Raw genomic sequence first — 13,203 nt, 5'->3', positions numbered from 1 at the left:
ACCAACTAAAAAATCATGAAAGTTCAACAGAAATAAATAAAAAATGTTTAGAATAAAAAAATAATGTATGGTAGAAACAATTCAGCACCTGCAACAGTTGACAATAATAATAATAATAATAATAATAATAATAATAATAATAATAATAATAATAATAATAAATAGTGACCTGAATCTCCAATTTGGTCTCCCTGGTGGTCTCTATTAAGCCCATGACTAGTGACTTCTCTGTTTCAATCATGCCCGTGACTGTTAGTCTACTCTTCCAGTGGTGCCTCTAGCCTGCTATTAGATAAGATAACAATGAGGGGATGGGAGTTAAGAAAAAGGAATCCTATATACATCTCACATAGCATGCATGACCCTTGAATATCCTAAATTTTTAAGTTTTTGGAGATGTCCCACACTGGGTCAGGTGGCAATTTAAAGTGGCAAGTCCTGCACTCACTTCATCCTGTATTCGATGTCTTAGCTGTTCATGATTCCATTATGGTAGCAAAACTAATGACAAGCCTATGAAATTTTTTGCTAGTCTTTCCTTTGAAAAGTTCAGAACTATTTAGATTGATAACAATGCAGCACTGAGTCTACAGCTTTTAATAGGCTCTACTAAATTCAATTTACATAAACAGCCACGACCAAAAGTGCTCTCCCTCATTTTCAGTTTTGACACACTGCAGCTCTCACTGTTTTCTAGTTATACTGTCGAAAACAAAATAAAGTATGTAAGAACCTTCAAATATTTTCCTAAAATTCCACATGACAAGATTTCTGTGACACACCACCAGTTCCCAATACTGTTGAGTATACTGTTAGTCTGCTAGGATGGATAAAAAGTTTCTGTGCTTTTAGAGGTCTCTTGGTTTTCCTTGATTTCCAAATAATTACCCAAGCAGTCTCCCATGTACAATGTAACTTACTGTCTCTCTGGCAGTAAAGATTCCTCATCATAAGATATGCCTTTCTTGCCACAGCATGACTGTTGGACTCTCAATAGAGTCAATGATCTCACCAAGTTTACTTCTTCAGATAGGGTTATTGGTCCAATAGCAACTTCTAAATCCTTCAAAATTTCCCTACTACTATCTACATTCTGAGGAGAATCTACTCTTGTTTGTAACATCTTCAAAGAAAAACCATACAGCAGCATCCCTCTTGTGAACAAGTACAAACTAAGCTGCAGCCTTCTGTTGCACTGACCCAGAACTATTTCTTCAGAAACATTCTTGAACTTTAATAGATGTTCTCATCTATGCAGTGGCTAAAGTTGAAGAACATAACTTCCTGCCACTTTTGATAAATACTGTAGGTTCTACAAATACTACATCAAAAATGATAATATGTCATTACATTTTCATAAGAAATTTCAATACTTGGCAATGAAGGCAATCCACAATTGTCTGAAAGACATAAATACACTGAAGGTTAATAATATTTGTACTTGTACACAATTTGTAAACTTTAAAAATTACTTCAACAAAGATGAAAATGTAGTGACCAAAAGATATAAATGACATCCAATTCAGGTAGGACAAAGATTGCTAGTTTCCAAATCTGCTTATGATAAGAAGATTGACAGAGAGTGAAGTGAACGTTCAGTAGTGAGACTTCTGGCTCCCATTATCATGAAATGTTTCATTAATGCCTTACCATTTCACTCACCACTTATGATTTAACTCTTAAGTTACTGCCTTTATGCAGATACATGTAGGTTTGCAATCTGTATGCAGGCAGATAATCTACAAGAAATTAATTAAGCATCTTTTTTCATTTAACTAGGTAACAAAAAAGGACACTATAAGCATAATTTGCATATAATTTAGAAAAGTCAGTCTTGCTTAATTAGGGCAACTGCTAAACTGTTGCATAGGAAAATACAGACTGATGGAAGCATCATATATTTTTGCTATACACCCCTGTATATAAAAATGGGAGATTCTTATTCTTATTTACATATAGTTTAAATACACGTCTTACAGGGCCAAAGGTTGGTCAAAAATTATCTGTACTTTGTAATTAAAATTGCATTTCAAAGCACTTCAGCTACATTTTGAAATTCTTTATAGTAAAAATTTTACTATGATTAACTGAGCTGCTAATTCCTATTACTGTACTTTTTATTCTTTTATGAATAAATATCTAAAGTTTTAACATAAAAAACACCACCTCACTGTTCAAATCTGAAAGTAATTAACTATACTTTGTTAGCAACTTCTATACCAAGACCTTTAATGACTTACTTAGAACTAGGCTGGGGTACTAACACACTGCATGACCAATGGCCAAATAGTATGAATTGTTAATAACAGAGATGGGTATTTTGTACTATTTGACAAATTCTACTTGAGTACTTTAAGTTTGGTGAAAATTTAACAGAGTTCCCTGGTAAGGAAAATGCCTTACCATGTAGCATGCTATTCAGTCAACAAAGTGATGACAGAGGTTTTGTTGCATGACATAAAACAGCTTTTTCCTAGGCTGTCAGTGATTAAGGTCCTATTCATCACTGACAAACTGCACTGAATTAGGACTTTGATATTAGGTTTATAAATGTTTATTCATTCATGTAATTGCTACGAAACGCCTCTGTAAATTTTACTATGCCAAGAACACATTAAAAAAATAATTCTATGTTACATATTCACAAGTTTAAATAGCAAGAAGTTATATAACACAATTCTATACACAGTATTTATCCAACAAAAAGACACCATGAATCATTTCTATATTCCCATCTACAAAATGTTAAAAAGTAATAATCTGAGTAATCATAATTATTTTTGTAATAACTGTAACTGATTACTGTTTAAAGCTGGTAATTGGTTACATTTCAAGTAATTGTACCAACCTCTGCATATGGATACTAACTTTATACAAGAAATAATTTTTACCATTCAATAAAGCCATAACTTAGATAACCTTAGTGTACTTCAATATGCAATATGCATTGTAATTCAAGGATGTGCTGCATTTTGTTTTTGATATAAATTTTAATAGAAACATTAAAAAATTAAATTACTCTGCAGCAAAAACCTCCATCACTTAAAAGTTCGATGATTGCTAGCACCACCAGCCAAATTATAATGACAATGGTTTTCCAGACCATACAGAGCTTTCTTCTTCCATGCAAGTTATTATAGCTTTAGCTTTAATGTAAAAAAAAATATATTCAGTGTTATCAGAACACAATGACCCATATAAATTTGTGTAAAGTGAGAGTTTGTCACAGCACAATTTTTACATAATTTCCAAGATCACTTAATTCAAAATGTTTTGGCTGAGTATATTTGTCTATCACTGAGATCAAGATTAAATGCCACCCCTAAACATAAGGCACAAAAATATACATTTCACATTTTCTACCAACTGCATAAAAGAAAAAAAAATCTCACTTCTCTTGCAGAATTAATGATATCTCACTCATCCTGCATATCCGAAATATTATCAACTAATGCTTTCTCCACATCTTTCATATCTATTTTTCCTTCCTCTCTTTTTCTTGGTCCCTTTTGATAAAAAGCATTTGGCATCCTATTTTTTCCTCTATTATTTCTAACCCTGGGGCGAGGAAACCCACGAGGAATACCAGCACCAAATGTTAGAGTACTAGGCAATGACACTCTCTTATTTATAAAAGATGTGCTTCTCTCTTGAGCATCTGAGTCTTTGGTTTCCATTTCCTCACAATCCATTGAAGATGAGAATTCCTGCTGTTCCTTACCCTTACTATTCTTTGATACTTTACCAAGCTTCCTCCACGATAGATCATACCGGAAATCAGAAGGAAACTTGTGAACATTTATGCAATGTGCCTTACGTACCTTCTGGTCTTGAAAAACTTCTGTGCATGTCTCTAAAAGGCAGCGATACTGTTGAGAAAAAGGCCCACCCATTAATAACTGGAAAAATGCATATATTAATATTACCCAGTTAATAGATATAAAAACATCTGATATAAGCCACCCCCTGAAGAGAAGGCACTAATACATAAAACTTTTTCTATACAAACAAATCACTCATATATTACCTCATTCATGGTCTTGAGATTTGAGGGGTGTTGTGGCAGGAAATCAATACATAATTAATACTTTTTTATTAAAAAAGCTTTGTTACAAAAAATTGGTTTGTTTACTTATAACTTTGTCGATCATATCAAGAACGCTTGGGGGCTGTGTGAGACAGTCCAAGGTTCAGATACCTCAAAGGATTAACTAGTATATGGAGTAAAACATGGTCCTATGATTGGTAAAATATATATTTAATATCAACAACTTACCATTCAAGTGAGACAAGCTACTAACCCCAGAAGATTAAGTCACTAAATTTAATAAATGATAGCATGAGGATGAATTAACCCTTAAAGGACGGGATAAATATATCAAGCACATCCAAAGACTGGGCAAACTTTAAGGTTGGCCAATTTAAGGAAAAAAAACACATCAATGGAAAGAGGAAGATATGCAAATGCACATGGTGTAAGAAGAAAAATTATAAAAATATTTCCCTACCTTCCACGGGAAGTTGAAAGTGACTATTTACAACCCTATGTGGGGCTTCTTTTACAAAACACTCATAAAAATATGTTAATTTTACCAAGTTATGCATGTTTTTTCTAATAATTTGTTTTATTTTGTAAAATTATAATTACAGCTCACACAATATCATAACAGATTAGAACTAAAATCGGTGACAAATTCTGAGTATATTTGTTGTACAATATTTACGAGATTTACTGAGATGGGGAGATGCAGTAACTTTTTGTGAGGTATACATGTTTTTCTAATATTTCTTTGCAATTTTCTTTGCGAAATTACAATTATAGTTGACATACCATCATAAAAGATAAGAACTAAAACCAACAGCAAACCTGGGTATATTTACGAGCAAATAAATAAAAAGACATCATGGGATAGAGAGGTGCAATACATTCCCCAATCAAGTCTCAAGGCACACAGATTGATGTCTCTCCTGTGCCGAATATTATAGTTGCCATAAGTCATTTATGGACCACTGAAGTGCTATGAACATCTTTCCCACTAAATTCATTCAAACAGTATGGAGCAAAATATGAGTACTCATATGAGGATTCCCATCCATCACCCAAAACCTGCTATAGATAATCATACGAGGATTCCCATCCATTAAGGGTTATGAGGAAATAAAAGATGATGACTCCCCAACAACATCTTCTACAGATAAAACTTAGCCTGCTGCAACTATCGGTCCCAAAAAGAACACACCTAATCATTTATGTTTAACATCCCTCAAGAACAAATTTGTGACAGTAGACTCACCCTACAGGTAGCTGCTTTTAAAACTGAAGATGGAGAGGTCTCTTCTCCCTATAGCAACAATAAGGGACCTATTTTAACCAATATGAAAGTGTTCTTAGATACCTGCTCTTCCACTGATCTTCAAACAGAAAAAGCCTAGAGGTGTTACCTCTAGGGATGGTTCTTCACAGACAGTGCCACACAGCTCTCACTAGACAGAGCAGTATGTCATCATTAATAAGTACAAGAGCAAAGGAAAGAATGGCACAATGTATAGCAGTAAGGTTTTTTGCTACAGTCAGGAAAGAATGGCAAACCAAATGGCAACCATCCTCCTCTGTATACACCCTTACCTAAAAAAGCATGCTCACCAACTTTAAAAAAATCCAAGTCTTCAGTATGAATCTAGCAAAGAAGACTCCTAACAGGGCCCAGTTTGAGGTTTTACCAACCTTTGAGGAAACTCCTCAAAATGCTGGATCGACCTTGTAAGTATGGAGAAACATGAGAAAGTACCCTAATTACTGAAACAGAGGAGTTGATTTAACTCATAACCCGCTTGTTGCAACAGCTACGAAATCAGCTCCATTTGGATCAATGAAGGTTGTTCGTTAAAGTCTGGCAAGGCAAAAGTCTGGATGTTCCCTGCTAGACCCTACAGAGACTCAAACCCTATGTCACCTTGATTTATTAAACAGGCCAAGTTCACTGAGTTGTCCAACATTATCCTTGAAAAATTCATCAGATGATGGCTGTCAAATGACTTCGTTTCACCAGATATCCAATTTCCAAATGCCACGATACCTTTTGAAATGAAACAACCATCCATCAGAAAACTTCCCAACATCTTTTATTTTCAATCTTTTGGTAAATTCACAGTTTTTCTCTTGAATTAAAGGGCCACTAATACTGGCCCCCTCTGACCATTTCATTGTAAGCTATTCATTGTGACGATATTCCACTATGCTTTTTCTTTCTGATGATTTAACTATTTCACAAAGTTTATGGCCTTATGGTTTAATGTTGTAAATGATTGAACCCACATTAAAGGCTCTCATTAATTTAAGCCTGCTTTACCCCTTTTCAAGCTGCTCAACGATTTCCTTCTCCATGTCAAGACATATTTGTGCTATGATAAAAAAAAAAATTTTTGTACCTTTTACCTATGAACTTCAGACAAAAACTGAAATCATTAGAAAGAGCAAGATGGAAAATAAAGACGAGTGAGAGGCCATGTACACAAAATGACAGCTTAATCTATATAACACACAAAAAGGGTAGTAGATTTGGCTGATTACCAATTAGGGCCTACAATGGTTCTGTTCATGTTCAAAAGAAAGATCCATGGAAAGGCTGCAAGAAAATTTATTAGGATTTTTTTTTTCTTAAAGGCAAAGCTTTTCTCTCTCTCTTGATAATACTAGTTTTAGTGACTTGGAGAAAAACTGTGTCGATGCTTGAGAGTTCCAGTTGTTTAAATACCAGAGACAAAGGAGTTTACTGTATAATGCAAAACAAGTGTTTTCATACAAACCCATTAAAGTGAATTGCCTCCTCCAGTCCAGCAAATCGTGCTGCCTTACATACAGTTTATAAGAAAACTGGAGAAGGTGACATGAGAATCCAGGTGGCACCTTCATAATATGACTACCTTCTACCACTGCTGAAATGACTGCATCAGATGATGCTGCTCCCTTACAACATTCATCATGAAACTGTTCCATATGCTTAAACAAGTTCTAAAGATTGCTATATCATACAATAACCTGTAAAAAATTTTAATACAAACTTGTTCACTACCCACTTTGCATAACATATTATTCCAGTACAGTACAAACAAAATTCTAACATACCATTGGTTTCTTTTGTGCCATAACAAAAAAGTAAGAATCATGCACTTCTTGAAGATGAAGATCCAAGAGATGGTCAGTGGGGAAAGAGTTGTGACATGAAGAGCACATAAAACTATGGCAAATACGCTGATGAGCAGCATGTTCTGCCACTGTGTCGAAAGACTGCTTGCACTGGGGTATGCTGCATATTATTGGACCATAACTGAAAAAATAAAACAATCTTTCACTCTTATAAAACATTCCCCATAAAATACCTGAAATATCCATTAGTAAAAGATGATTTAGAAAAAACCTTAGTGAAATCAAATATTACTCAATACAAAAAACCTTTCTTTTAATTCACCATATTTTGGAATTTAGCATAAAAAATATTCAATATTTCAAAACTTTATTTTATAGACAAACCTACTTTTACTAAAGCCTGGTATACATGGCAAGGCAGAAAGTGATAAAGTTTTAGCAAAAGAAGTGGTAAAACCTGTCTCATATCTTTATTTTGCCTGGAAACTAGTGATGTTCATCACCAGGATCCCTTTGAGTAAAAGTCAAAGATTTTTATCCTTTAAGTATTTTTAAAGTGTTTATATTCATTACAAAGATTTTATACCCAAGGGAACTATGTAAATATCCACTTGATTAGTAACTTAATTTCTGTAAACATTTTGATGGAATAAGCTAAAAGGCCACAAATAAGCTTTATCAGACCAGAATGGCCACACAAAAAATAAGTGAGAGATGATAGGAGCAAAATTACATATAACTAAAATCAACAGCAAATAAAAATTTTTTTTAACTGTTCAAAAATCTGTTAGTGTTCTTGAATTACAAACCCATTATGATCATTCATGCCCACTAGCTAACTACTTAAGGGTTAAGTCTCAATCACTCCACAGCAGGAGAGAGAGGTTGACATTACTGTTGAAGAGGAGGGGGAAAGCATGCAAGTACTTCTGATGCACAATGAAGACTGAACATCAGTCAAATGAATGAGAAAGAGGTGAGTGATCTTGACCTCTGCCTTCACTTCTTGAATGTCAAACAGATTATGGGAAAGTGAGGGCTGGATCCTTAGAATGGAGTCCTAAAGGCCAAGAGGTTCATTCCCATTCCAGACACTGTACTATAATCTATCCATAGGTTGAGCTGACCCATCCCGGATCGATCATAGAATGACGTGAGGGGAAGAAGGCAAGAAGTAAGTCCTGGCAGAAGAAAAACTATTTGCGAAATTATCTTTGCTATCCCGTTCCCAAAAAACCCTACCCTTTCCTTTTCCCATTCATGTCTGAGCTGAGATTTGCAATGCAATGAGGGATCTTGCAGGAAACTATGATCCTTCACAAGAAAAAGGCAATCCTGACTCCCAAACATGATAACTGGTCACATGGAGGTTATCTGAAATGGGCCCTACTCAAAGAGGCATAAGGGGAAGGTCAGGGACAGCCTAACCTTGAAAGATGAAAAAAATTATCAAGCAGTGGAGTAAGTGGTAGATCCTCAAAACTGATGCAATCAGAGATTGGGTAAGGGGAGGGAAGCAGGAGAGGAAGCCAACAACTATCCATGAAACCCTGTCTTTTCAGATCACTGGGTTCTGGTTCCAGAATACGTAATGCGTAGAACTCATGTCCTGATAACTGGTCAGTACTATTAGCAATCAATCTGAAAACCCCCACTTGAAGTGATTAACCCAAGTGTTCTTTCTGTTTCCGTGGTGTTTGTCTGAGCTGCTACACTGAAAGATCAGGCATATTTAAACGGATGTGATTTGTGTTAAAACCAAACCAGATTCAATACATACTCTTCATGTAATACATTTTCGTCATCGAGGTCAACACATGGCACTTTCTCTAAGAAGTGGCATATCTTATTCCCTTCTGCATAGAAAGAATCTTTCCAATTGAAGTGCTTTATGCCTAAAGAGGTTATGTAGTCCCATGGATCAGTCATTTTGATCTGAAACAAGAGAAGATGAAGGTTACTTGATGTACGTGTTCAAAAATACTAAGTCTAGTTACTACATTTATTCAAATTTACAATACAATATAGTATTTGTCCACATGATGTGTTTATAAATGACTGCTGTTCACTTAATGACAAAATAAGCTAGTCTTAAAATGGCTACTTTTACCTGATATAAAAACAAAAATATTTAGAATAAACAATGCTTTGTGAATTACAAACACTGGCCTTGCAACAGCTGTTACTTTGGGATTAGCAAAATAAACCAACCTACTTTCATATGAAAATAGTATTTGTAATTCTATGGTAAAAAATGGCCCTAAAGCTGTGTATGCCTTCATTTTTGAACAATCAGTTCAAAAGACTTGCTACATCAAGTAAGGGGCATGGAGCACGGACTTCAGAATAAAGCAATGGTTTATATTCTACAAAACATGAAATTCAAATAAAAACAATTGCTGCATCCTCATTTCCAGACATAAACTATGGTACAGTATCATATTTCCTTATTAAAACTGAATACAGTATCTAACTACTGTAAAGAGGAAGGTCACCAAAGCATAGAGAAGCGATCTTATTGATATGACCACCTAAGGAAAGATGAGTACTCTGCCTCAGTCTACTATGTTGGAAACAAAACTGAGGAGGACTTAAATATTATTTTGAGGTAAATTATTGAAACCTGGACTTTAAATGGAAGAGACTATTGATTATTTCCGTTAGTATCAATCAAACTATGCTGTGTTAGGTTAGGATGTGATCCTGTAAAAACAAATAATACACTTTTACCATGAGGTTAAGGGGAATCTGAGGGGGAGGAAGATTTACCATAACATGGCTATATAAAAGCCAGACACCTAGGTCAGGTTAAGTTAAGGTCAGAAAAACCACATTTCATAAGACATAGAAATCCTGACTTAACAGTGCAGAATAGTTTTCTCTTACTTATATGCCAGTTCTCAATATCAAAGTTTCATTTAGTTCTTAAGTCTCTTTAATATGTTGAAGACAAAAAGCATGCTAAAATCTATCACAAGTTTACTGTTGTTAAGGTATTTACCTGTAAATATTATTACCAATTCTGACTTTTTCAAAGTTCTTTATCTACATTTCAATGTTCATGTGAATGAGGCTCCCAATCAGAATTTTTTTTTTTGTACCACAGCATTGTAGGTAATGCTGTTTGCATATTTTTAATCTTTAGTTATTTTAATCTAGAAATGTGGGTACATGAACAATGCTGAAACTTGATTGATTCTTTTGTTTTAAGTTTCACCAAGCAAGTGAGATTTTGGAAATCCTGGCTTTGCTTGAAAAACCTAGTTTCAGCTCTTAGTCATGGCTCCTTTGGTGCAAACATATCAATGGCCCTCGAATTATTTTGGCTGCATTGAAAAATATTTCAGTATGTTTTATGAACATTTGTGTAGTTCATTTTGATCACAAAATTAGCAAAATAGTTTTTAAGTTAGGTTAGACTGGGGTGTGTTTAGGTTAGACTGTAACCCTATTATTATTGATTTTAATTTACAATGTCCTAGATTAGATTGGGTGGGTGGGGGGGATTCCAAAGCCTGCAGCCAAGTAAGGGCCTGGCATCCTAGGCTGGGTTAGGTTGCAACTCTATTAGTTATTTTAATTTATACTGCCCTAGGTTAAGGTGAGGGGGTTCCAAGTTTCCTGGCAGGTAAGGACCCAGTGCCATCAATTAGGTTAGATTAGAATACATCCCTATATTTCACTCATTTTGTGCTTTTCCAACCCAAAAATCATGGTTTCCCACTATGGTCCCCCATAACTGTAGGATATACAAGGGTATCCAATGTCTTGCAAGCTGATATGCTTACCAGAATTGTCAGAAATGTTCAAAGCACACACTAAAACACAAAAAAACCATATTTTCAAATCCATAATACAATTTTGGTTTGAAGTAAAAATTTATCAATTTGCTTTACAGCTGCAGATAAATATGCCAAAAAAGCTGATTTTGGATCTGATTTATGAAATTTAGGCTGTCAAGCAAAGCACTGGTACACTTTTGGTTATTCATTAATTAACACAGTGAAAAAAGAGAGTTGGTGTAGTTGGACTGTAAGATAAAGAGGGCCAGAGGGTAGTCTGCAGAACGACAGATCAAGGCTATATTTCCTTAACACCACCTCTAAATAAAATAAAAGTTCATTTCCCATGGTCATGAATGCAGAATGGCCTAGGATCAGTAGCATTACCCTGTTGGTGTCATTCCAACCAAACAGTAAAAAAAAAAAGGGATGCTTTATATAGTTATCTGGAATTCCTGAGGTCTGCACATGCTAGCACCACTGTTCTGCAAAGGTTAAAATCCAGAAAGTAAAGGAGATGAAGCACAAGGACCTAAAGGTGGAACTGGGAAACAACACCACAGTTGCACAAAATTTATGAAAGGAAGCAGGAATAGAAGCAATGGATAAAAAGTAGGAGCAGCCAGGGGCTAAAGGGATGCTGCAAACACCTTTTAGTAATGTCTACAGTACACCACATGACGGAGCACTGATGCACTAACACCCTAAGGAGAAGACTTTTTTTATAATTTAAATTAGCAAAGCAGCCTAGCACACAACTTTTCTGCACCTTTACCAGTACATCTAGGGCGGCATTCTGCGGCGAGCCACCCACCCCCCTCCATAGCTGATACAGCAAAATTGTAACCAGTAAACACCCCTAGGGTACGTTAGGTTGGTATGTTTTGAGGTGTTTACTGGTAACAATTTTGTCGTATTAGCTATGGAGGGGGTGGGGGTTCACCATGGAATGCTGGCTTAGATCTACCCCGTCAGTATCGTGTGGTCTTCATAGGTCAATTACAGTTTAGTTACTGCCGGCCGACAAAATATTACTTTAAATTCTTGTAAAGCAAGTAAAATAACATAGGAAAACGTCAATTGCCATAGTCTAGCACACCGCGGAACTACGGCTTAGAATTACCCCTTTACCATCCCAGGGTTATCCTTGGCTATAATAAAGAGATACAGCATAAACTTATCATAGTAAGTATTTTAGCCTATTAGGATGAGCCGACGTCACTGGGCTAGGCGCTTGTCAACCTCTGTATGACTGTCGGCCAGATTTTACTATTTACACAGTTTAAGTTTGCTCCCATTAAACAGTTTAGGAAAGATTACGTGACATATAATCAACTACCTACTTCAATATTCTTTCGTAATCAGTAACCTACTACCTATGTGTAAACTCCCTGTCCGCTACCCACTTCTGCTTGAAGTACTTTCACGACGAATTTCTAAGGAAGGTGAAAAATAGTAAACTATTATTAGCGTATCATTAATCATACTTACATAACTAACAACTGATCTTATACACAAATCAACCACATACTCTCTACACTCAAAAGAGAGAAATAATTCAAGGGAACAAGATCGAAAACCCCTCTAGAGATAAACGTTTTCGGACTCGTCACAAGGGTAAATGGGTAATCTTGGTAGGGCAGCCTCACTCAGGCAGAATGTAAACAATTCTCGGTTCCGTTCAGGTTAGGGTTGAGACCTAGCCTTTCCAACGGCGCCTCAGTTGCTGGTTTGGTGCTTGCAATATTCCCTTTTATTTTCTTTTGTCGTTTTCTCTACACGTGATATATTTCTTTTGTCTTTTCAATAACACTTTCACTAAATAAAAACTATCCAACTATTTCATTTTTGTCCTCTCCAGATGGTGTTGCAGTTCTGGTTGTCCACAAAAAAATAATAATCTTCAATATTTCCATAGAAACTTTCGTTGGCATTTTCTCCTGCATGTTATTTATGATATTCAATTTTAACGTATTAGTTCTTGCTCTGAAAAAAGTACCGATGAAAAAGTGTTATTGTACATTTACTCTTCTTCAATTTCTTGTATATCTTTAAATTTATTTATTTTCTAAGTCTTCTTTCTTTCCATCTATCATTATCCGTTTCCTTTTATGCAGTGAGTTAGCATCACTGCTGTTTATAATTACATTCCTTTAATTTACGTACTTTCATCAGACAACGAGCATTAAAATCAGAGTACATTTTACTTGTGTGTACTTAAAAATACGGTTAAAATCTATGAAAATCTGTTTTTACCAGCTCTTGTGTTTTATA

General features: G+C 35.2%; 1 protein-coding gene across 1 annotated transcript; it reads right to left on the bottom strand.

Moving 5' to 3' along the window:
• Positions 1-1,798: 1,798 nt before the first annotated feature.
• On the bottom strand, positions 1,799-12,586 carry l(2)k10201 (lethal (2) k10201). The gene is made up of 4 exons (XM_067116655.1): positions 12,421-12,586; positions 8,928-9,082; positions 7,127-7,328; positions 1,799-3,869 (listed from the first exon to the last, which is right to left on the bottom strand). The coding sequence occupies exons 2-4, from the start codon at positions 9,074-9,076 to the stop codon at positions 3,417-3,419; spliced, it is 804 nt and encodes a 267-aa protein (XP_066972756.1). The 5' UTR covers positions 9,077-9,082; positions 12,421-12,586; the 3' UTR covers positions 1,799-3,416.
• Between the last annotated feature and the right edge of the window lie 617 nt (positions 12,587-13,203).

Source organism: Macrobrachium rosenbergii, chromosome 14 (genome assembly GCF_040412425.1).
Source record: "Macrobrachium rosenbergii isolate ZJJX-2024 chromosome 14, ASM4041242v1, whole genome shotgun sequence".
NCBI classification, from domain to species: domain Eukaryota; kingdom Metazoa; phylum Arthropoda; class Malacostraca; order Decapoda; family Palaemonidae; genus Macrobrachium; species Macrobrachium rosenbergii.
This window is presented reverse-complemented; position numbering and strand designations above follow the sequence as displayed.